Raw genomic sequence first — 25,000 nt, 5'->3', positions numbered from 1 at the left:
GCTGGGTGCTCTGCGCCACGGCCAGCACCAGCCGCTGACTGTATGCCTTCTGCGGGGGGAGGGTGGGTGGTGGTTGGGGGGGGGGGGGGGGGTACACAGTACAGGGGATCACACACTGAGGCCTGCTGGTCTGTCCTTGCCCTCACAAGCCTGCTAGAGTTGGCAGTGGGGGGCGACATAGCTCAGGAGGTAAGACCGATTGTCTGGCAGTCGGAGGGTTGCCGGTTCAAACCCCGCCCTGGGCATGTCGAAGTGTCCTTGAGCAAGACACCTAACCCCTAACTGCTCTGGCGAATGAGAGGCATCAATTGTAAAGCGCTTTGGATAAAAGTGCTATATAAATGCAGTCCATTTACCATTTACCAGTGGTGTGTAGCTTAACGGTTAGGGAACTGGGCGTGTAACTGGAAGGTTGCGGGTTCAATTCCTAAGTAGGGACACTGCCATTGTACCCTTGAGCGCGGTCTACTCTGTGAAGCCGTGCTCTAAACCTAAATTGCTTCAGTACGTATCCAGCTATACAAAGGGATACAATCTAAAGAAACAGCTGTGCAAGTCGCTCTGTGTAACTGCATAGGATAAATGCCTGTAATGTAATGCAATGTAGAGTTTAGCCAATAAGCTAATGGCTGACTGAAAACGTAGCGCTCGTGGAGGTTGTTTCGCAGTTCAGAAGCTGTAGAGGGCAGGCCAAACAGGTGCCCTATGGGGGAAAAAAAAAGCGGCCAATTTCTGTCTGCTTTTTTTTTTAATTTAGAGTTTGAGTTTTAGCCCCAAGGTTAAAGCAACACGGCCAAAAAAATGGGGGGCTTCTCAAACTCCGCGTGGATTTCTATCAGAAACAAGACTCTCTGATCTCCAGGAGCTGCTTCAGTGTGGAAAGGGGCTGGCATTGCAAGATTACATCAGCTTGACATAACAGGATTACAGACGTGGGTAAACGCTCTCCTTCTGCAGGGGGCACTGGAGAAATGGCTGTGGATCTGATCTCAAGGTTTAATCCCTGCGACACTGAATGGTGACGATTCCGCTCGCGGCATCTCTCTCTTTCTCCATCTCTTCCACACTCTCACTCTATCTTTTTCTCCATCTCTCTCTCTATTCCCACCCTACCCCTCCTCTCCCTCTCTTTCTCTCTATCTCTCTCGCTATTTTTCTCTCCATCACTTTTTATCCCCACCCCACTCCCCCCTCTCTCTCTCCCACTCTCTTTCTTTTTATCTCTCTCCAGCCCACCCCCTCCCCTCCATATCTCTTTATCCACCCCCCCCTCTCTCTCTCTCTCTCACGCACTCTCTCGATGTTTAATTTCAAGCAGCTTTTATTGGCAGAACATAAGACAGTGTTTTCCAAATCAGGTGTGACAGGAAACGGCAACAAACCGATAAATAATTATACAGATGAATTCTGACAGCTTTCAAACTAACCCCCCCCTCCCCCTCCCCCCTCCCCTCCCTCCCCCCCCCCCCCATCTCTCCGGCGGGCCTGACAGGCTGACAGTCCTGTGCTGGTGTAAACGAGCACCAGGCTCGTGCTGCTGAATCCCTCTGCCTGTCACTCATGTGTTTGTGTCTGAGGGGGAGATCTACACCGGGAGAGAGATGAAGGCTGGAGCTGTTATCTGAGCCCCACAGAGCCCAGCCTTACGCCACAGAGGACAGGCTCTCCCTCTCTCTCTCTCTCTCTCCCTCACTCTCTCTCTCTCTCTCTCTCCCTCCCTCTCTCTCCCTCTCTCTCTCTCTCTCCCTCCCTCTCTCTCTCTCCCTCACTCTCTCTCCCCCTCTCCCTCTCTCTCTCTCTCTCTCCCTCACTCTCTCTCTCTCTCCCTCTCTCATAGCCCTACAGAGCTCAGTCTTAAGCCACCGAGGACAGGCTCTCTCTCCCTCTCTTTCTCTTCCTCTCTCTCTCCCTCCCTCCCTCTCTCTCTCTCATTCTCAATCTTTCTCTTTCCAGTTTTATCCCTTTCTCTCCTAATCTCTCTCATCTTCTTGATCTCACTCTCATTCTCAATCTCTTTCTCTCAGATTCTCCTTTTCTCAATCTCTTTCTCTCAGATTCTCCTTTTCTGTCTTCCTCGGTTCCCCATCGTTATTTTTTATCAAGAAGGGGTTTAATTTCAACCCTTTAATAATGTCCTTTTATAATGTGTTTCTTTTGCACTTTGTCTTAATGCTTTTAATGTCTTATGTAAAGCACTCTGAATCGCCTTGTTGTTGAAATGTGCTATACAAATAAACTTGCCTTGCCTTGCCTCTCTTTCTGTCCACCACAAACCATTCAAATGGACTGCATTTATATAGCGCTTTTATCCAAAGCGCTTTACAATTGATGCCTCTCATTCGCCAGAGCAGTTAGGGGTTAGGGGTTAGGTGTCTTGCTCAAGGACACTTCGACATGCCCAGGGCAGGGTTTGAACCGGCAACCCTCCGACTGCCAGACAATCGGTCTTACCTCTGAGCCATGTCGCCCCATTCAGGTCTGATGAGGCCACAGATGAAAGCCTAAACCACTGACTGCCCAAATAACTTAGAACAGAACACACGTGTGTCAGCAGCGGAACGGACAGAGACAAAAAGGGTGTGATGGAGAGAAAGCGAGCAAGAGAGACAGAGAGGGAAAGAGACAGAGAGAGAGGAAAGGAGAAAGATAACTAGGAAGAGAGAAGAGCCTCGCTCACTTTCTCTCAGTGCGACACACGTTTATCTGCTGGGACTAACAGAGCCAGGCGCGAGCGTCCCGGGCAGCGGGGGCGCACCGGGGGGCAGCGGGGGCGCAGCGGGGAGGCAGCGGGGGTGCAGCGGGGGGGCAGCGGGGGCGCCACAGGGGGCAGCGGGGGCGCAGCGGGGAGGCAGCGGGGGTGCAGCGGGGGCAGGGGAGGCAGCGGGGTGCAGCGGGGGGCAGCGGGGGTGCAGCAGGGGGGCAGCGGGGGTGCAGCGGGGGGGCAGCGGGGGGGCAGCGGCTCGTTTGGGAAACACTCTCGCTGACAAACGCTTCTGACGCGCTGGGGGGCTTCCCGCCCGCTCGCGACGACGGTGCGGTCTGTCGTCCTGACTCCTCCTCCTCACCCGCCGCACGCTCGTGGTTTCAACGGCGGCGGCGGATCGGCGGTCTCCCGCGGCGATGATTCGCCGCTCGCGCGCGGCTCCGTGTTTGTTTTGCGCGCGCCGTGGCGACTGCGCGCATCTGGCTGCTCGTTGCCGATAAAGCTAACTGAATTCATGCGGATTTACAGACAAGGAGCACGGCGGCAGTGTGAAGCTCAGCGCTGTGAGGCTGGGGAAAGGGAGGGAGGGAGGGAGAGAGAGAGAGGGGGAGAGAAAGAGAAAGAGAGGGGGAGAGAAAGAGAGAGAGAGAAGGGGAGAGAGAGAAAGAGAGAGAAAGAGAAAGAGAGAGACAGAACAGGAGACTCTGTCAGGCTCCGTACCCCTCCGGGTCCTTACCCCTTCCGCAGGGCTGAATTTGACCTGCACGTTGACCCTGTCGCCAGGCAACAGCAGCCCGGCGGAGGGCAGCATCTCGAACGCCGCCGGGGGGGGCCTGGGCTCCTGCCGGGCCTTCCGTCTCAGGTGGAGGGGGACGTGTCTGTCCGTCTGTGGCGGGGGGGGGGGGGAGGGACATCAGAATGCCAGGTCCGTGTCAGACGCATCATTAAAACACCACCGCAGAACAGCGGCGTAAAGGCTAAAACAGGTAAACGCTCCTGAGGACGGCCATTTAGGCAGCGTGCACCACAGAAGAGGATGAGCAGTGACACATACGTGTGCAGGAAAATACGCTGCTACTTCCTGTGGGAAAAGATATGGGGGGGAAATTCACAAATCTGCTCATTAACCTGGCTTTCCCCGCACCTCAGCAGATCCATAAAGGCTGGGATACCCCCCACACACTCACACACTGAGCAACTCAACGACCACAGCAAAGCCAGCGCCACAGTTACCATAGTTACATGGTTACCATAAGGCACCACTGCAGCCATGAGGTTTGTGAAGCTCCTGCTCTTGTCTACTGGAGGAATTTACATCACCACAGGCTGTACCCTGAGAGAACCACTGCTCAAAACTCCCCCCGTGTGTTTCACTTATATCCACAGCTGGACTCCAGGGGGCGCTGTCTTGCCCAGGACACGGTACCTTCTTTTTGGGCGCCTCCTCCTCGGCCACACTCCACTCGCAGGGGACCGGCTCCTGATTGGACAGCTGGACGGTGATCACCTGACACTGGCCGCACTGGATGGTGCCGAAGTGCAGCGTCTCCCGGGAGACGGTGAGCGAGGGCGCGGTCACCACCGCCCGCAGGCGCACCTGCACCCAAGGCCCGCCCACCACCTGTCAATCAAACACCACACACGCAGCTTTTAGCCAATAGCGCGGCGGAACAGTGCATTTCAGGATGTAACCCATGAGTACAGATCCCCCGCAGCTCTCCCAAGGCCCCTCCCACCACGCCTGCCACCCGCTCTGCTCCGCCCACCACCCCTGCCCTCTGCTCCGCCCACCTGGATGGGCATGATGGCGTCCACCTCCCCCAGGTCCAGGTTAGCTCCACGCGGGTCGAACTTCACCTCGAAGGTCTCCGTCTCGCAATAGGGCAAGTTCTTCACTCTGTCCAGCTCTGTGCTGAACCCTAAAAGGGGGAGGGGTAATAGGGGGGTCAGGGGTAAAAAGGTTACCAGCAGTGATTGTGACATCAGCATTAGAACGCTCAGGTAAGAACGTTCCAATCACACATCTGTGACCTCACACTTTAAAAACGCCTGGGCTTACTACTCACACACAGACCTGGCTCTGGCCTTTCTCAGTGTGACTCCGTGCACTGGCCTGGCCTCTGTGGATCCTGAAACTCATTATTACCGCAGCGCATGACAGTCCCTGACAGCTGTCAGTCTCCCGACGAATTAGCATACCGATTTGGGCCAATTAAATGCGTGTCAGACCTCACGCAGCTCAGGCTGAAGGCTGCCGCGGTCGGCGAGTCCCACATGCCGTTTAGAAGCCGCACCAAAATGAAATTTACGGCTCGCGAAACCCGCGGTTGTGTCTGCTGCATAAATACGGCTAGCCAAACGAAGTCTGGCGGTTTATCTGAATCTCCTCAGCAGTTTATCTAAATCCCTGCGGTAGGTTATCTCACTCTCTGATAGGTTATCTGAATCTGTGGTAGGCTACCGGAATCTCTATGGTAGGTTATCTGAATCTCTGTGGTAGCTTATCGTAATCTCTATGGTAGGTTATCAGAATCGCCATGGCAGGTTATCAGACTTTCTACGGTAGGAAGGGCAGCTTCTCATGCGCACACCCCATCCCAATCCGGCCATTTCCGGGACAGCCCAGCTCAGTAACAGTGAGTGCCTCAGAGAGAGATTGAACGGGCTCCAGGGTGGAGATCAATTCAGATTTAAGCAAGGCCAGTTCAGGAAGTGAACTGAAACGCACAGATAGAGACCCACGGTGTCCTATGAGAGCTCATTCGGGGGGTGAAGTCAGGGATACTGAGTGGCTCAGCTCAGCCTCTTGGCAGCTCATGAAAGTTGGGCCCTAACAGCTGAGACGCCACAGATACCAAGCGCAGGCTTTTCGGCGTCGCTGGTTTTTGAGGTGCGCGTTGCGTTTCCATGACGACGCTCCACCACGCCCCCTTTTCAGTTGCATTCGGTGCCGTCCTGACCGAAAAACATTTTAGGAGCACATCTACTAACTGGGATGCATTAGTGTGCTCCTGAATTTCTTTCAACTAACGAGCACATGTGCCCCTTTGAAAAAAATATGCTGTCGTAGAGCCTCCCCCCATGACCACAGTCCTATGGGCCCTACAGCACTGGGACACCACTGCCTTTGTCCCATGAGAGTAAGGGTACATTTGAACTGCCCAGGCTGCCTGGGGTTAGTGGTGCATTAGTTCTACCCAGTGAAACACACCTGGTGGCCTAATGCAATCGTGATCTTAATGTAACCATGTTGTACCTCAGTGAATCATAGTATAGGAGTCATTTTAATGGCAGAGCAGGGAGTGATCATAGTGAACTCAGTGAATATAATGGCTTGACAGAAACCAGTGAGTCAGTGAATCATATATAATGGCTCAGAACCAGTGGTCAGTGAATCACATATAATGGCTTGGAACCAGTGGTCAGTGAATCATATATAATGGCTCAGAACCAGTGGTCAGTGAATCACATATAATGGCTCAGAAGCAGTGGTCAGTGAATCACATATAATGGCCCAGAAGCAGTGGTCAGTGAGTAATGTTTAATGGCTCGGAAGCAATGGTCAGTGAATCATGTTTAATGGCTCAGAAGCAGTGGGCAGTACTGAACGAATCGTGCACATTGGCTGGGAAGCGGAGGTCAGTGCTGAAACGCTCACCTGTACTACAGACACGGGTGAGCGGGACTCACCTGAGCTGGCCAGCAGGCGGCGGTCAGCGCGGAAGGAGACGGAGGCGGGGCCGGTGTTGGTCGCCTTGACGATGTGGGTGGCCACGTCGCCGTGGATTACGCAGCCGAAGTCCAGCGCGTACTCGGGCAGCACGAACCTGCGGAGGGGACGGCGAGGACACTGAGCCCAACGCGGCTCACTCCTGGGGTCGAAGGTCAGCGACGTGCGGGAGGGAGGTAACGGAGCACTGACTATGGTAACCATGGCGATCGAGGTAACTGTGACACTGGAGTTATGATAAGCCAGGAGGTTTATCATACTCAGATGTACCGCACTCAAACTCAGATTATTACAGCATATCAAATCCATGCTCAAATATCTGTGAGTGCAGGGACTAAGATGAGGGCGTGGCCTCACAGTGTTAGAGACATTATGAGGGCGTGGCTTATCCGTACATGGGGAAAGAGGGCGTGGCCTCTGAGTGCTAGCAGGTGAGAAGAGCACATGATCTGAGAGGGAAGGGGTGAGGTAAAGGTGTGACCCCACCTGCTGAGCCTCTTGCGCCACCTGCTGCCGGACCCAGGAGTGTCCCTGCTCTCCTCCTCCGCCTCCTCCAGGAGTACAGCGTTCTCCTTCACCAGCAGCCTCTCCACCTCCATCTGCAGCAGGGCATCGTACTACAGATAGAGAGAGAGAGAGAGAGGGGGGGGGGGGAGAGAGAGAGGGAGAGAGAGAGGGAGAGGAGGGGAGGGGAGAGAAAGCGAGGGAGAGAGGGAGGGTGAGAAGGGGGAGAGAGGGAGGGGGGAGAGGAGGACGAGAGAAGGGAGGGGAGAAGAAAAAAGGGGGAGTGAGACAGGGTGAAACAGAGAGAGAGAGAGAGGGTGAGAGTCTCAAAAGAGAGGAAAAGAAAAGCAGAATAAAAATGGGAAGACAGAAGAGAGAAAGAGGGACGGAGGAACAGAATGGGCAGAGAGGTAGAGAGAGATTCTGTGTTGGTGATGGACAGAGAAATTGATAAATCACATCATTCTGTTAATTTTCCTTGTTACCTGATGTTTCATGTGCTCCTTGCCATGCTTTGGCAATACAGATGCAAATTTTGTCATGCCAATAAAGCACTTTGAATTCTAATTTAAATTTTAGAAGGGATATAAAAAGGGGAGAAAGAAAGAAAGAAACATTTTAAGACCATTCCCACCATTACCGCTATGAATAATATTTAGTACAATAAGTACTACTCCATTTCAACACGTCCACGTCCTTCATCACCCTGGATACCGTAAGCCAGCCCACTGGAGGACACACTGAGCTTAAGCAAGGCTTTGCAGTAATCCAGCATCACTGCACTTTGGGGAGTCTGGCCTTCAGGCTGAGGGGGTTCTGGTTTCTCTGCTCCCGGGTAGCTTTTGGGTAGGTTTGGAGAAGATAGGGGGGGCGAGGACTTTTTCAGGTTTGGGGGAGAGGGGAAACTCACGGTGGGGACGTAGTCGTCCATGGACAGGGTCACCCCTCCGGTTTGGGGCCGGCTGAGCGTCTCCTCCCTCTGCCGCTCCCTCTCCAGCGCCTCCCTGGCCTCCTTCAGCACGGAGCCGTACCTCTCCTCCTCTGCTCCCGAAAAAGTGGGGTGGGGGGGGTCAGGGAACGAGGGAGGGAGGGGAGAGGGGTTAATATCCTCAGCACACTTTCATTTAACAGATTTTTCCATATTCAGCCAAATGCAGATCAAATCGAGCCGGCAATCCGCCTCTCTCTTCTTCTCGCTCCTCTCTCTCTCTCCTCGCTCTTCCTCTCTCTTCTCTTCTCCTCTTCTCTCGGCTCTCTCTTTCTCTCTTCTCTCTCTCTCTCTCTCTCTCGCTTTGTCAGCACCGTCAGCTTAAAGAGGCACAAAATGGCTGACGGGCGGCCAAATGGAGAACACCAGGGAACGCTGGATATGGGCATTTAATGGATGCCGCGTCAGGCTCCATTACGCCGGGCCCATTTGGCAGCGCCCGAGGCGGCCATTTTGTGATGACTCTTTCTCCCCCGGATGGCTGGACAGAACGCATACCCAGGTCTCTGGGGAGGTCCAGGCAGACGCGCGGGAAGATCCCCTCTCCTCTCAGGGCGACGGTCTCCACCTCGAAGAAGGACACCTGGAGGTCAAAGGTCGCGTGGAAGACCTCGGGGACCCCCGGCAGGTAGTACACCGTCAGCTTCTGCTCCGCATTGGCCTGTATGTGGCCCTGTCACAGGGAGGGGGCAAGAAGGGTGGAGTGATTATTCACCATTACAGAAACAACAGCCTTTCTGCTTTTCATTTTAGGGTGGTATCAATTCATTATCAATTGTACAGTTGTACAGCACAAACGCCAGTTTATGAAACCAGTGAACCACACACAAACACAGACACACACACACACACCCCCACTCAAACCAAGCACACACACACACACACACACAGTATATAGTACATGTATGAACACTTCCCTCAGTCCAGGAAGTGGGCATGAGGGAAGCTTCAGTAAAATAAATTGAACAATTTGCTTCAGGAGCTGGAGTATGTGGAACAGTTATCACCCCTGGGGCCATAAATTTAAGCTCCTGAGTTTGTGAGATGGCCCCCCAGGGAGGGATTTCCCCTGCTGAGTGTGTGGGTGCCTCCCCACAGGGAGGGGTTTACCCCCCTGACTGTGCGGGTGACCCCCCAGGGGGGACTGACCGTGCGGGGGACGACCAGGGGCACCCCGGGCAGCAGATCCTCGGGGGGCAGATCTGGCTCCCCCAGCAGGGCGCTGAACTCCAACCCCACCTTCCCTGTGTTCCGCACGGTGACCTCCGCCTCTGCCACACGGTCAAACAACTGGGGAGAGAGGGAGGGAGGGGGAGGGAGAGAGAGAGAGGAGAGAGAGAGGGGGGGAGGGGGGGGGAGAGGAGAGAGGAGAGAAGGAGAGAGATGGGAGAGAGCAGAGAGAGAGAGGGGGAGGTGAGAGAGAGCGGGAAGAGGGAGGAAGAGAGGGAGGGGAGAGAGAGGAGAGGGGGGAGGGAAGAGAGGGAGAGAGGGGAGGGAGAGAGAGAGGGGGAGAGAGAGAGAGGAGAGGAGAGAGGAGAGAGAGATAAGGGAGGGATGAGAGAGAGAAGGGAGAGAGAGGAGAGTGAGAGACGAGGGACGAGAGAGTGAGAGAGGAGTGAGAGAGGAGAGAGAGAAGGAGAGGGGGAGGAAGAAAGGGAGAGTGCGAGAGAGGGAGAGATAGGGGTAGAGAGGCAGAAAGAGAGAAAGAGAGAGACAGCAGGAACCAGAATCAAAACCCAAAAACCTGGCACGGTTCACATTCCCGCTTGCACCAGAACATTCCGGACTGTTCCTGCCAGAGCAAGAGCCAGACTCGGCCAATCCTGGGAGACCTCGACAGGCCTGCACAGGATGGCGGCAACATAACAAGATGGTGGACAACCAGGCAGCGTCCAGGCCAGGTTATTGAATAAAGCACCTGTTCAAGGTGCACCGCCTGCCAACTGGTCAGCTTGGGCCAACGGCGTCACCTGAGGCTGGCGCGAAAAAAAGGTGCACGCTAAATGCGGGCACCTCTAGGACCCTGGCACAGGCTGGCAAGTCACCTTAAAGAGAGGTAAAATATCTCCAGTAGCCAGTAGCCCGTAACTGCCCACGCTAAGAAGCGAGAGAAATTAGATTTTGGAAGCAGCAGAAGCTGAGAAGCGATTTGGCTGATAGAATCCGCGCCCCACTGATACGCCCACTATCGCTCCGAATGGACCGGTAGGCGCGGGGGCGCCCTTAACTAGTTTTAGGCGATAGGCCCGCGCTGGGCGGCGGTGCCACCACAGGAAGGAAGCGGACGGGACAAACAGTCGCTCCCCTGGGACAGCGGTCCGCTCCTCCTCAGCAGGAGCAGGAGGAGGACTGCCGAAAGCAGGAGGCGTTTTACCTCCCCATCTCCGGAGAGGAGAGCGGAGAGCACGCTGGGGCCGCCAGCTCGCCAGCGTCACGTGACCTCTCCGGCGCACAGTTCCCGCCGCGGCGTTCGCGGGCTTCTCCCGCACAGGCGGCGGCTCATCGATGAACGCGAGCGACTTTTCACTGCTGCGACTGAAGGATGCAGAGGACGGCCTCTCGCCTCTGCAGTCGGGTTTCTTCCCACTGGGGAAGCTTTTTTTTTCTCTCCACCGTTTGAGTGTTTTTCTTACCACTGGGGAGTTTATTTTCACCACACCTGCTCGATTTGTGGGGGGCACAGGCCTGGTTTTTGCCCAATATCCTTTATTCCCTGTATTATGTCTCTGTGACAGTGTTTCTGAAAAAAAGCTATGTGCAAATAAAGTTGAACTGAACTGGACTGGAGGGAATGTTGGCCTAATGCAAGCTATAGCAAGCTACCAGCAAGCTTCTATGAATCATCATGCGCATAAAGTACACCTAAATGTAATTCAAAGATTAGGTACTCAGTGTCTTAAGAGTTCTACAATGTTGGGCTGTAACCACAGGGCTGTCATTTTGTTGCTGCTGATTGGCTGTGCATGCAAGTGGGCGTGAAAGCTCCACCCCCATGGTACACAGGTTCCGTGCACAGTAGCACTCATTCGGTTCAGTGGAAATCTGAGTGGCCACAAAAGTTCCCACATTGCTCCCCCAGGGCAGCACTGCAAAACATAACTGGCGCTCTCCGGTGACTTCCCTGGTTAAATAAATTAAATAAAGAAAAGATAAATGGGGAGATCTGTACCTGGAGACAGGTTTGGACTCAGCCCTTTGAAGAATAGGTTCTTTGCAAGGTTTTTTTTCTTTTCTTCCAAAATACTAAGTCCACAGCTTCCAGTCACCAGCAGTGACTGTGACATCAGCGATAGAATGTTCAGTTAAGAACGTTCTGATCGCACACTAATCTGTGACCTCACGACTTAAAGGGCCAAGGGGCGAGCGGCAGGGTACCTGCAGGCCCAGGTCGATCTCCGTGGTGTCCAGGCTGTAGCTGGCCAGCGAGGACTCCCCCCGCAGGGCGATCTCATAGGTGGGCCCGCCCTCCACCTGGCACAGGGCCAGCGCCTGGCCGCTGATGTGGGCGTGGCCGTAGAAGGTGAAGGACACCTGCTGGCTCTCGCCCGGGAGCAGGACCCCGTGGATCGGCAGGATGTCGAACACCTGCGCGCGGGAGAGAGGCTGTAACCGGGGGCAACAGACGGCAAGGCAACGAGGCCTGACAGAAACCATGCTTGCCATGCTATTCGGCCATATTCCACTGACAGGAATGGAGAGGCAGTGATGATTGAGAAAATAATAATAATAATACTAGCAATTAATTTATCATTCAGCACTTGTCTTGCAGGTGTGCAAACTGCCATACAGATATCGGATGTGACATTATATGACAGATTTAATTATTAATATTTAATGCATAGTTACCTGTTCCACTCCGACACCGGGCTGGTCTTCAGCACTGGGACTCTGGGCTTCGCGGTTCCCCTCGGCACTCTGGGCCGCCGGGCCCGGTGAAGTTCGGTGGGCGGGGTCCTGCGGGTCACCCCCAGACATGCCCTGGGTTTGAGAAACACGGCCGCAGTGCCTATGAGTCACCTTCCCCCTTGCCCGCCCCCCACCCAACCCCACCCCAACCACCCCCACTCTACTGAAGTCCTAACGTCACTGAGGCAACAAGCCCACAGATGAAAACTGTGACTGCTACACACAGACTGAGCTCTGACAGATCCCCAGCCTAACACCTGTTTCTAGAGAGAGACTGGTCACCTTTTATCTCCGTAACTGAACTGAATTTTGAGTCCAATGTATCAGTCTAATTATATAAATGAGACATTCCTTCTCTGTCTGCACTCCTTCTCTCTCTCTCAAATTAAAACGAGCGTTATCTTCAGGAAATAATCCGAGTTCCTAAAGCAGAAAGTACACAGACCGTGACATTATAAGAACAGGAGAAGAAAAAAAAAGAACACAGTGAGTCATCCAAACCCCCCAAACCACACAAACCCAATCTGTCTCTCCCCCCAAGTCCCCCTCTCTCTCTCCTACACTCTCTTCCTTCTCTCTCCCTTCACTTTCTCTCTTTCTCCTATACTCCCCCTCTCCTGTATTCTTTCTCTCTTTCCTATACACTATCTCTCTCTCTCCCCCATTCTTATTCCCCCATCTTCACTCACTCTCTCTGTAATGTAGCTGTGCAATAGCAATGTTACAGTTACAGTAAGTAGCATGAAATAGGAGAAACAGGTGGGCCTGTCAGTCATTTCAGATGATAAGGGCTACACCCTCTCTCTCTCTCCCTCTCTCTCTCTCTCTGCCTGTGGTGGTTGTCTGGGTTTGTTTTTTGTTGTTTGGTCTGTTTTTTGAATTTCTGTAATTTCCGTATTTGAACAATGTCCCAATAAAAGGGGTTTTAAAAAATCTCTCTCTCCCTCTGTCTCTCACCTCCTTGGTAAGAACAGGGCTGCTGCGATGAGGGGGCGTGTCCATTGGGGAGCCCCGCCCTCCCCCGATCTCATTTTCGGGGTTCTTCTCGCCCCCCTCCTCCATCTCATCCTCCAAGTGCAGCGTGGGGGCTTCCACTTCCCTTCAAAGGGAGATGGCAAAAATAAACAAAACAAAACAAAACAAAAAAAAAGAGAGAATAATTTTACATAGAGATTCACTCACTTCCTGCGCATAAAAGGAAGATTAATTAACAACAGTAATACTCATGGGGAAAGAACAAGGGAATTCAACTACAGGGCATAGGAAACTCTTTAGGAACTTTACAAAACAAAAACAGATTCATAAAGTCAGAAAGAGAGAGAGAGCCCTTAGCATCAAACTAGACTATAACACTGTTATTACACAGCTAGCAGAGACAGAGCCCCTTGCATCAAACATGGCTATAACACTGTTATTACACAACTAGCAGAGACAGAGCTCTTAGCATATAACAGGACTATAACACGTATTACACAGCTGGGGGTTTTTTCAAGTAAAAAGTGACTGTAAATGATGTATTACACAGTTATTACCATGCTGCACTGATGTCATAGTAACAGTGATATAAATATGTTAATAATAACAATGTTTCTGTTGTTTTTGTTGCTTTTACAGAAGGAATTTGACATATTATGAGCCAAATATTTCACAAAGAACAGAGATTGAGAAGAGAAGGAGATTTTGCATCTGTATGAATGCATAATTAAGTTTCTGTACTCTTTGGAAACATTGACAAAATGGATTTCCTGCCAATAAAAAAAATGTAATTTGAGAGAGACAGAGAGAGAGCTAGAGGGGGGAGAGAGAGGGGGAGGGCGCAAAAGAGGGAGCGAGAGAGGGATTAAGACAGAGGGAGAGGGAGTGAGAGAGAAAGAGAGAGAGAGGGGGGAAGGGATTCTGGAATAAACAGACAGCACACACATACACCTGCAGCCATACAGTGCTGTGACAGCAGCCTCTTCATTCTGAACAGACAGGATGGCTCTCACACCGTAACCATGGTACCCAGCATTCACAGACACAGTGGCTCTGTTTAAACGCTTCTCTCCACTTTCTGTCATACTTCTGACTAATGCTCTGTCTCTTCCTCTTTCCCTCCCTCTACCCCTCTCACCTCTCTTTTACTTTCCCTCCCTCGACTCATCTCTCCTCTCTTTCACTTTCCCTCCCTCTACCCCTCTCACCTCTCTTTTACTTTCCCTCCCTCTACCCCTCTCTCCTCTCTTTTACTTTCCCTCCATCTACTCATCTCTCCTCTCTTTCACTTTCCCTCCCTCTACCCCTCTCTCCTCTCTTTCACATTCCCGCCCTCTACCCCTCCCTCCTCTCTTTCACTCTCTCTTCCTCTACTCCTCTCCCCTCTAAGCACTCTTTTATTTCTTTTCACACAGTGCAGACCATTTCTCTGGCTGTGGGGATGCACTCAGCAATGAGTGTTTTCAAAACTGGGAGGCTAAACCAAGCTAAATCAAACCCATTATTAGTTGGAGCACCAGGTCATTCATTTACATTAGCGGTAAACGGCTAATGACTTTCTCCCATGGTCTGAACACATGTACGTTATGCTAACGGTAAGCATGGCCCATTATTCAGGGCTCTCCAGACTGGGTGCTGTGCCGCTGAGGACCAGCAGGGGGCAGTGTTGTGTAGGGGAAGCAGCAGCAGGCTGCAGTGGTGAGATCATTAGCGTCCCTCTCACATGTACGCTGGTAATTTATCAGGGATAATTAATTCGCACGGCGCACTCTCCGTCAACATCCCAGAGGAGGGGAGAGGAGACCCTTTCCTCACAGCCTCTTCCGAAACAGGTTTTTTTCTGCACAATAACAGATTTCAACGCAAATCTGACATCAGGACACACACACACACACACACACACATGCACACAGACACACACACACACACGCCTGCTCGCTCGAACGCATGCACGCACATGTACACGTACACACAGACACACACACACAAGCAGACACACACACACAGATACACACACACATACACACTCACGCACACACATATACATACTCACGCACACACACATACACACACACACAGATACACGCACACGCCTGCTCGCTCAAACGCACGCACGCACATGTACACGTACACACACAGACACACAAACATGCACGCACACACACATGCACACGCACACACAGACACACACACACATGCACGCACGCACACACACATACACAGCTGCTGTTCCAGTGCTGCTCGCTGAGCTAAATATAGAGGATTCAAAAGGCTTTCTGCTCCTTCGTTTTAAGTTTTCCTGAGCTGGTTTTACACATTTCAGCACAAGCATGCCACTTCAAATTAGGACCAGCCACACATGCAGCTGATCAATGATCAGGTTTATCTTCACCTTTAAAAGACGGAAAAAAAACTCATTCTACCCAAACTCCAATCTTTTTTAGCCATCATAATCTTTTCATCTACCCCAATCTGCTCGTTATATAAAAAGCACATGTACTTATGAAGCCATCGGTGACGGGTGAGTGTCGCTTATTCGGGTCGGGGGGACGTCTTAATGGCGTTAGAATCAGAAACGGCTTGCGGGAGACTCCGGGGCTCGAAGCTGGAGGCTCTGCGCCGCTGCGCGTCGCCGCGGACGACTGACTCATCGCCGCGTGCGTCCATCTAATCGCCCGCTTCCCCTGACGCTCGAGCGACAAGCCACCGCACACGTGTGGGGGGGGGGGGGGGGGGGGGACAATTCAATTACACAAAACTGACAGCTGTGTGAAGAGATCTTTTGATGTAGTCTCAGAAATCTCGATTGGGGGGGGGGCAGAAGTATTTTACTCGTCAAAATTTGATATTTTATTTAACATGCAGCCATGTTCTTTCACAAAGGAGCTGTCACAGGACATCGGCGAATGGGAACGCGGAGACTCGGGGAAGATGGAACGCGAGGAGGGCAGGGAGGAGAACAGGGAGGAGAGCAGGGAGGAGAGCAGGGAGGAGGGCAGGGAGGAGGGCAGGGAGGAGGGCAGGCGCTCTTAAAACGACATGACCCTCTTCAGCCCTTTCCAAAAAAAAAAAAGGTGCAAAACGGGTAAATTAAAATCTCTGCCATGATTCCCCTCCACAATAACAGGCAATGGGTAAGCCTGTTACCTGTACGCAGGGGTGTTGGGAAGATTCCAAGGGCCCTCAAAAAATATTAGAAGACAGGATTTTCTCGAGTGACCTGGGGTGGGCGGGCCCATTGTCACCTCGCAAACGCGCTGTAGCAACCCCTCTGCATCTTACAGCAGGCTTAACAGCTGAACTGCTTTAAGTCAGCCCGCCAGCAGAAGGCGCTGCTGAGTCGCTGTGTGGTTTTAACCCTTTGGAAGAGGAGGTGATTTTTTTTGGGAATGTTTTGCCAAAATTCCAAGTCAGTGCTCTAGAACTCCACTGCTTTCAATTGCCAGTAGTGATTGTTGCATCAGCATTAGAATTTTCAGTTAAGAACATTCCAGTCACACGTCACTGATATTGCCCCTTAAAGGGTTAATAGTGTGTGCATGGTGGGAACAGACCTGCTGGAGTCGAGGTTGAAGTCCGCGTCTTTCTTTTCGGGCGGGTCCCACCGCACGTTCCCCTTCCCCTCTGTCCTTTGGCCACGCCCCTCCTGGGCCGTCTCCCTGGGAAACCTGGTGGGAACAAAACCACTGGCCGCTTTACACCCGAAGGTTAAGGGCTCTGATTGGTCATCATCACTGAGCCAATCGACCCTGCCCGCCCACAGGTGCTCCTCATTGCCAGGAGGCAAGAGGAAAAAACTAGGTGGGGAATAACAAAGACCTGGACCTCTACGCCCACCCCACACCCCCCCACACCCCCACACCCTCGCCCCATGACAGAAGTTTAATCAGCGCAGAAGCACACCAGCGCCCCAGGCTCAGCCGCTCCTCCTGGGCCCTCTGTTCAAGGACTTCTCCTGACTGGGTGCTTGTGTGTGTCATGGAGGAAAATGAAAAGAAAAAAAGGAAAAAAAAAACTGCTGTGTAATTAATTGATCTCCCCTTCGGTGCACTTTAGCCTCAGAAAGAGCGCCATCGATTAATCTTCAGCGGGTGGGGGGGGGGGGGGCACGGGGGCCAGCCGCGGTGGGGTTACAGCGGAAAAGCGCCGGCGGGGCCGCGAGCAGCGCCTTTGGGTTGCCACGGAGACGCCGCGCCACACGCCCAAGCCCCAGAGACACTTCAGGGTGGAAACAGAAAAAGAAAAATGGGCAAAAACCAGACCTGAACCCCCAAAAAGCAAGTCTGTGAGCTTAAAAAAAAAAACCTCCCTGATGGGACAAAAAACACGAAGGGGGGGCTCCAAAGGGGGGTCACACATGGGTCAAGTATCCGTGAGCCTGCAGACCGCGCCACGTGTTCCTGGCTCTGAGAGAGCACATTCAGTGCCCGTCAGGTTCAGACACCCTGTTAAGAGCTGAGGGAACGAGGAGCACTGCTCTGTGTGGGGGAGGATTTCTGTCTCACTGCAGCTCTCAGCTCTCTAAGGCCTGAAGGAGCACTGTGTGTGTGTGTTTGTGTGTTTGTGAGTGTGTGTGTGTGTGTGTGTGTGTGTGCGTGTGTGTGTGTGTGTTTGTGTGTGTGTGTGTTTGTGTGTGTATGTGTGCATGCAGTATCTGAAATCACAGAGCTAACACAGGACACAGGGTCCCTGATGGCATTACAGCGGGGGCTGATTACTGTTGACCCACAGCGGAGTTTGAGAAAAAGAGTGGGGGGGGGGGTCCTTTTCTCCCCAAGCCCTTCATTACTCAAATATACAGACATACAGCGAAGGGACAGAGTGAGAAAGCGATGATATCCTCTTCCTCATCACATCCTCTTTCAGGACGAGCGGCTCGCTGAAGGACAGCGATCGACAGCACGTAGCCTGGCACAATGCAGAGGGGCGGGTGTGGTGGGGGGGGGGGCACAGCTTGACGAAACGCAGTCCTAATTGGGCAAGGCTCCTCTTCCTCAGCAGCGCCAGTCTGAGTCTCCGCCATCTGCCTGCTTACCGCCGGCCCCGCTCCCCCTTCTGCCGATCTTACCGCGCGCAGCCAGGGGGCGCTGTCGAGCCCAGCCGGGAAAGGGTCAATATCCCACCGGGGAGAAGAACCCGGCCTCTATCAGAAGCTTAAACAGGGGCTGATCTTTTCACATGGAGCTGCTTTCCCACCCAGCGTTCTTTCTCTCTCTGAAGGAGTTATGTATGGTTATAATGCACATGTGAAGTGACATTCAGGAGTTATGTATGGTTATAATGCGCATGTGAAGTGACATTCACGAGTTATGTATGGTTATAATACACATGTGAAGTGACATTCAGGAGTTATGTATGGTTATAATGCGCATGTGAAGTGACATTCAGGAGTTATGTATGGTTATAATACACATGTGAAGAGACATTCAGGAGTTATATATGGTTATAATGCACATGTGAAGTGACATTCAGGAGTTATGTATGGTTATAATACACATGTGAAGAGACATTCAGGAGTTATGTATGGCTATAATGCACATGTGAAGTGACATTCAGGTAGAGTTAACTGTGGTAATGGTTTATGAGGTAAGCGCATGTGATAGGTATACATTACAGGCAGTAGTTGTATGGTTATAATGCACATGTGAAGTGACATTCAGGAGTTATGTATGGTTATAATACACATGTGAAGAGACATTCAGGAGTTATGTATGGCTATAATGTAAAGCGTGTGTATGTTGAGAGTGTACAGGGTTATGTATGGTTTATAAGTAAGCGTGTGATAGGTTATAGAGGAAAGGTTGGAATGTTATAGTATGGCTGTATATTATAGAGTGTAAAGGCGTGTGTTGTTTTAGGTTTTGTTATAGAGTGTAAAGGCGTGTGTGTAATAGTTATAGTTAAAGTGCGTGTGTAATAGGTTATAGAGTGTAAAGGTGTGTGTAATTGCTTATAGAGTGTAAAGGCGTGTGTTTAATAGGTTATAGAGTGTAAAGGCGTGTGTTTAATAGGTTATAGAGTGTAAAGGCGTGTGTGTAATAGGTTATAGAGTGTAAAGGTGTGTGTGTAATAGGTTATAGAGTGTAAAGGCGTGTGTGTAATAGGTTATAGAGTGTAAAGGGTGGTATAGGTTATGGGGTACGTGTGTAATAGGTTATAGAGTGTAAAGGCGTGTGGTTAATAGGTTATAGAGTGTAAAGGCGTGTGTGTAATAGGTTATAGAGTGTAAAGGTGCGTGTGTAATAGGTTATAGAGTGTAAAGGCGTGTGTGTAATAGGTTATAGAGTGTAAAGGCGTGTGTGTAATAGGTTATAGAGTGTAAAGGCGCGTGTGTAATAGGTTATAGAGTGTAAAGGCGCGTGTGGTTAATAGGTTATAGAGTGTAAAGGCGTGTGTGTAATAGGTTATAGAGTGTAAAGGCGTGTGTGTAATAGGTTATAGAGTGTAAAGGTGTGTGTGTAATAGGTTATAGAGTGTAAAGGCGTGTGTGTAATAGGTTATAGAGTGTAAGGCTGTGTGTAATGTTATAGAGTGTAAAGGCGTGTGTGTTAATAGGTTATAGAGTGTAAAGGCGTGTGGTGTAATAGGTTATAGAGTGTAAAGGCGTGTGTGTAATTGGTTATAGAGTGTAAAGGCGGTGTGTAATAGGTTATAGAGTGTAAGGCGTGTGTTAAGGTTATAGAGTGTAAAGGCGTGTGTGTAATAGGTTATAGAGTGTAAAGGCGTGTGTGTAATGGTTATAGAGTGTAAAGGGTGTGTAATAGGTATAGAGTGTAAAGGCGTGGTTAATAGGTTATAGAGTGTAAAGGCGTGTGTGTAATAGGTTAAGATGTAGGCGGGTTATAGGAGGTAAGGCGTGGTTAATGGTTATAGAGGTGGTAAGGTGTGCGTGTGTTAATAGGTTATAGAGGTAGGCGGGTGGTGTAAGAGGTGGGTGGTGTAATGGTTATAGAGTGTAAAGGGCGTGTGTAATGGTTATAGAGTGTAAAGGGCGTGTGGTGTATGGTTTCAGCGTGACAGGCGTGTGGCGGAGTGTAGGGGATGTATCGGTGAAGATGAAGCGGTGTTAATGCGTAGGTGAAGGCGGGTGTGCACGTTCGATCCCCTGTGCGCGGAGGGGGAACCGTGCGATGCGTTCCTCAACGGCGCCTGGAGCGGGGCGGCCCGGTCGTCCCCGGGGGGGGGGAACGGCGGGGCCGGGCATCGCGGGCGTCAGCGAGACGCTTTGATTGGTCGAGGTCAGCGAGCGGTCACGGTCGCGGGGCACTTCATTACGGCACAGTGTCGGAGACCGGGCCTGCCAATCTTCGGCAGGTAACCCCACCTCGCCCCCCCCTCGCCTCAACCCCCGGGCACCGCTGCAGATACTCACACCTGGGTCTCCCGGAGGACCAGACTCCTCCACTGGGACGTGTGCCACAACTGCTTCATGTGCCGTTGGAAATGGGTTTCGCTTTCCGAGATTCACGGTAAAAAGGCCATCTGTGACACAGCACTGGGGGCCTCCACACATCCCGCAGTATATACTGATGTGGCCGGTGTTCAGAATAACGAGCTTTGACCGCAGTGAGTCATTACGGAGCTGAGAAGCATGGCGAATGCTTTTAGCATTAGCTACTGGCTTTTACACGTTACTGAGAAATAAAAAACGGTCAACATCTGATTTGGGGAAAAAATATGCATATATGCATAGCAGATTTGGATTTCAGATCTTTTTCTTCTGTACAAGACCCCTCCATTTCAGAACATCCCTCAAACCAAGCAGTGTTCCCCCCAACCCCCATCCCCAAACGAGAAGTCCCAACCTGATATGGTGCTCTCCATGGATTGGTTGATCTCTTGTGGCACTCTCCCTGGATTATCTGATCTCTAAAGGTACCCTCCCTGGATAGGTTGATGTCTTGTGGTACTCTCCCTGGATTTGTTCATCTCAACTGGTAGTCTCCCTGTATTGGTTGAACACTACTGGTACTCTCCCTGTATTGGTTGAACACTACTGTTATACTCCCTGGATTAGATTACCTCTTGTGGTACTCCCTCTCTGGATTGGCTGATCTCTACTGGTACTCTCCCTGGATTGGATGATCTCTACTGGTACTCTCCCTGGACTGGATGATGCTTTGTGGTGCTGTCCCTGGATTGGGTGGTCCCTGCCGTACACCCCGTGGGCTGGGATGCCCCTACCTGATGGTGTAGCGGTCCTGGTCCACCAGGAAGGCCCAGCGGTAGGTGACGGGCAGCGGGCTGCAGTTGGTCATGGTGAGCTGCCGCTGGCTCTCGGTGTGGTTCAGCACGCAGCCGAAGTCCAGCCGCTCGCTGGAGAAGCGCAGGTTGGGAAAATGCACCTCCCCCCTCAGCCCCACCGCGTCCCGCTGCGGGTGGTCCCGGTACCGCACCTCCAGCACCTCCTCCGCCACCCGGGTCACGCTGTCCCGCCGGAAACGGGGGTCGAAGCGCACCCAGAGCTCCGCCTTCGCCCCCACGGGCAGGACCAGGGACTGCACAGACAAACCACCGCCCCCCCGACAATGAGTGACAGAGCAACCAACCAATCACCCACCGCCCGCATCACAGCTCATTCACATTCAAACGCACGCCCCAAAGACATCACCCGCAACTCTAACGCCCGTACCCTAAAAGCCAAAACACTTCACTAAATTTGAAATATACTGCAATATGGGGACACAGTGCCGTACGGGGACCGATAATCAAAAGTTAATGGCCGCCATTTTGCTCTTTCCCCCGCGATGGATCCTCGCTCGAGTGACGAGAGGAAGGTCATGATGGTTCGCAGGCCCCAGGGAATGCTGCGGAACAATCCAGCAAAACAGCCGCTCTAATCAACCCGCATTAAAATACCCAGCCTGCACCACTGCGGAGTTCACGCAACGAAGGCTGCTGCAGCCTCCAGAGGAGGAGGAGGAGGAGGAGGAGGAGTGAGGCTCGTCAAATTTGCTGTGGCCGCAGCGTTATGAAGTTTTCATTATGGCGAGAGGAGATTCGGACGACGCAGACAAATGACTCAATTAGGGCTAACGAACGCGGAACACAACCAGGCGACAGCAGGAACGTGTTCCCCGACAGCCGTCCTTCAGTGCTGGCTTGTTGGTTGAATGGCTTGTGGTTTGAATGGCTTGTCGGTTGAATGGCTTGTGGTTTGAATGGCTTGTCGGTTGAATGGCTTGTGGTTTGAATGGCTTGTCGGTTGAATGGCTTGTGGTTTGAATGGCTTGTCAGTTGAATGGCTTGTGGTTTGAATGGCTTGTCGGTTGAACGGGGGTGTACCTTTGAGGTGACGATCGCGTCGTCGCCCTGGCGCTCACACAAGCCGAAGGGCTGGACCAGGCCCAGATCCATGGACAGGGGGAGGGAGGACACGTTCCGCAGGACCAGGGGCTGGAAGAGAGGGACCAGGGAGGAGCCGGGGGCCTGGAGAGAAACAGAGGAGTCAAACACACACACACATACACACACACACACACATACATGCTCTCAAACACACACACACACACACACACACACACATACATGCTCTCAAACACCACACACACACACACACACACACACACACACACAACACACAGACATCCCACACACACTCACACACGCACAGGTACATACACACACACACAATCACATGCTCTCAAACACACACACACACACACACAGACATACACACACACACACACACACACACACACACACACCTACATGCACACATACACACACAAACACATACACACACACCTACACACCTACATGCACGCATACACACAAACACACACACACACACACACCTACATGCACACATACACACATACACATACACACAGGGACGTGTTCTTATGAACGCTGTGGCTCGGTTAGCTGTGCTCACACAGGGACGTGGTGGCTCGGTCAGCTGTGCTCACACAGGGACGTGGTGGCTTCCTGCTGTGCTGCGTTTCCTAACAGTCTCCCATCGGCCCTGAGCGGGACGCCGGTGACTGAGAGCAGGCGAGGAGGCGCTCGGTCCCGCCAGCCGCTGCGATAAGCTGGGGGTAGCAGGCAAGGGAACCCCGATTCGCCCCAGCGCCCAAACTCCTTTTAGTTTATTTTATCTTGTTTTGTTTATTTCCCCGAGCGCACGGCCAGCGCAGGAGACGCAGAGGCACGGCCGATTCCTCACAGCCGCGTTCGTTAAGCACGCGGTCGACCGGGCAACGCGAGCGCCGGACCCCGCGGCCAATCACGCGGCCTCTTCACCGAGAGAGCGGGCGAGAGAACACCGGACGACAAGCCCCGAACCCTCTGACTGATGGCCGAGGAGAACAATTTGGGGGGCAGGGGGCTGGGGGCTGGGGGGGAGGTGTTGGCCCACGGCTCCTGACTGGGACAAATGGGAACCGGGTACAAAGAGTCAACGGGTCACCTGAGATTGAATCTGGTCCAGGATGGGTTTGATTTATGAGAATGTAGCTTCTCTCAGTTAAACTGTGAAAAACAGAGATTAGAGAAAATGCATGCGTGCACGCATACACACACACACACACACAAGCCTACACACCCATAAACACACACACACACACACGCCAACACACACACACACACCGAGCCAGAGAAACCCTTCTTCCTCTCTCTTCTCCTCTGTGAGTGTGTCTCTCTTTCTCTCTCCTCTGTGAGTGCGTCACTCACTGATCTCTCTCCTCGCTGAAGAACAGGCACTTAGCGGCTCTGACGGGCTGGTCCCCGATCGCACGGCTCCTTCTCGAACCCGCGCGCGGGAGCTGTCAGCAGCCGGGTGAACGGGACGGGGGCGCACAGCAGAGCGCCGCGGAAAGTACATTAGCATCTTTAGCTCTGAAAGAGCCGAGGCGCGGCAGAGTGCAGAGACCAGCTGCCGCCCGGTATAAAACACGCGTATAAATATACAGCCTCAACTGTAATATTGGGTATAAAACAGGCGTATAAATATAAAGGTACGGCCTCAGCTGTAATATTGGGTATAAAACACGCGTATAAATATAAAGGTACAGCCTCAGCTGTAATATTGGGTATAAAACACACGTATAAATATAAAGGTACAGCCTCAACTGTAATATTGGGTATAAAACACGCATATAAATATAAAGGTACAGCCTCAGCTGTAATATAAATATAAAGGTACAGCCTCAGCTGTAATATAAATATAAAGGTACAGCTTCAGCTGTAATATTGGGTATAAAACACACGTATAAATATAAAGGTGTAGCTCAGCTGTAATATTGGGTATAAAATACACGTATAAATATAAAGGTACAGCCTCAGCTGTAATATTGGGTATAAAACACACGTATAAATATAAAGGTACAGCCTCAGCTGTAATATAAATATAAAGGTACAGCCTCAGCTGTAATATTGGGTATAAAACACGCGTATAAATATAAAGGTACAGCCTCAGCTGTAATATTGGGTATAAAACACACGTATAAATATAAAGGTGTAGCTCAGCTGTAATATTGGGTATAAAACACACGTATAAATATAAAGGTACAGCCTCAGCTGTAATATAAATATAAAGGTACAGCCTCTGTTGTAATATTGGGTGCAAAGAAATCTGCTGGTTGGGGGGTGGGGGGTTTGTAATAAAGATGAAATAGGACAGACAGAAAATCAGTAGGACACCATTTCATTAAGATGACGGGGGGCGGGGGAGTGGGGGGAAGCGGGGGGGCTGTTCAGGTATTTATTCCTTTTTCAATACGATTGTGCGGAAATTGAATAAGAGGGAAGAGGGAGGATAGGTGTACAGTGGTGTGTGTATGTGAGTGTGTGTGTGTGAAGATGTGTACATACAGGTGTGTGCATGTATGTGCGTGAGTGTGTGTATGTATGTGTGTGTGTGTGTTGTGTGGGCAGGCACGTGCATATGAGTGTGTGTATGTGTGTGTGTGCATGTGTCTGTGTGTATGCATGCAAGCCTGCATGCATTTGTCTGTATTAAAGCAGTTCTGCAAAGAACAGTGGGCTAAGCGTGCGTGTGTGCGTGTGTGTGAGTGTGTGTGTGTGTGTGGGTGCGTGTGCGTTGGTGAGTGTGCGTGTGTGTGTTATGTGTTGTGCGTGTGTGTGTGTATGGTGTGTGTGTGTGAGTGTGTGGTGCGTGAGTGTTGTGTGTATGTGTGTCAGTGCGTGTGTGTGTGTGTGTGTGGTGCAGTGGTGAGTGTGTGTGTGGTGT

The 25,000-nt window shown here is 51.7% G+C and overlaps 1 protein-coding gene across 1 annotated transcript in view; it reads right to left on the bottom strand.

The window, feature by feature from the left end:
• The window catches only part of hydin (HYDIN axonemal central pair apparatus protein), a 142,281-nt gene that overhangs the window by 46,890 nt on the left and 70,391 nt on the right, over window positions 1-25,000 (bottom strand). The window contains exons 22-36 of the mRNA XM_064338028.1: window positions 22,093-22,236; window positions 20,992-21,305; window positions 16,362-16,475; window positions 12,790-12,931; window positions 11,773-11,904; window positions 11,302-11,511; window positions 9,076-9,216; window positions 8,425-8,599; window positions 7,849-7,979; window positions 6,921-7,051; window positions 6,395-6,531; window positions 4,496-4,623; window positions 4,131-4,325; window positions 3,441-3,590; window positions 1-49 (exon numbers count right to left, since the gene is read on the bottom strand). The exon at window positions 1-49 is cut by the window's left edge and continues 191 nt beyond it. Coding sequence (XP_064194098.1) covers window positions 1-49; window positions 3,441-3,590; window positions 4,131-4,325; window positions 4,496-4,623; window positions 6,395-6,531; window positions 6,921-7,051; window positions 7,849-7,979; window positions 8,425-8,599; window positions 9,076-9,216; window positions 11,302-11,511; window positions 11,773-11,904; window positions 12,790-12,931; window positions 16,362-16,475; window positions 20,992-21,305; window positions 22,093-22,236 — 2,293 coding nt within the window. The remainder of the gene's footprint in view (window positions 50-3,440; window positions 3,591-4,130; window positions 4,326-4,495; window positions 4,624-6,394; window positions 6,532-6,920; window positions 7,052-7,848; window positions 7,980-8,424; window positions 8,600-9,075; window positions 9,217-11,301; window positions 11,512-11,772; window positions 11,905-12,789; window positions 12,932-16,361; window positions 16,476-20,991; window positions 21,306-22,092; window positions 22,237-25,000) is intronic.

This window comes from Anguilla rostrata, chromosome 5 (assembly GCF_018555375.3).
Source record: "Anguilla rostrata isolate EN2019 chromosome 5, ASM1855537v3, whole genome shotgun sequence".
Taxonomy (NCBI): Eukaryota; Metazoa; Chordata; class Actinopteri; order Anguilliformes; family Anguillidae; genus Anguilla; species Anguilla rostrata.
Note: the sequence above shows the minus strand (reverse complement) of the source record. Positions and strands in the feature narration are given on the sequence as shown.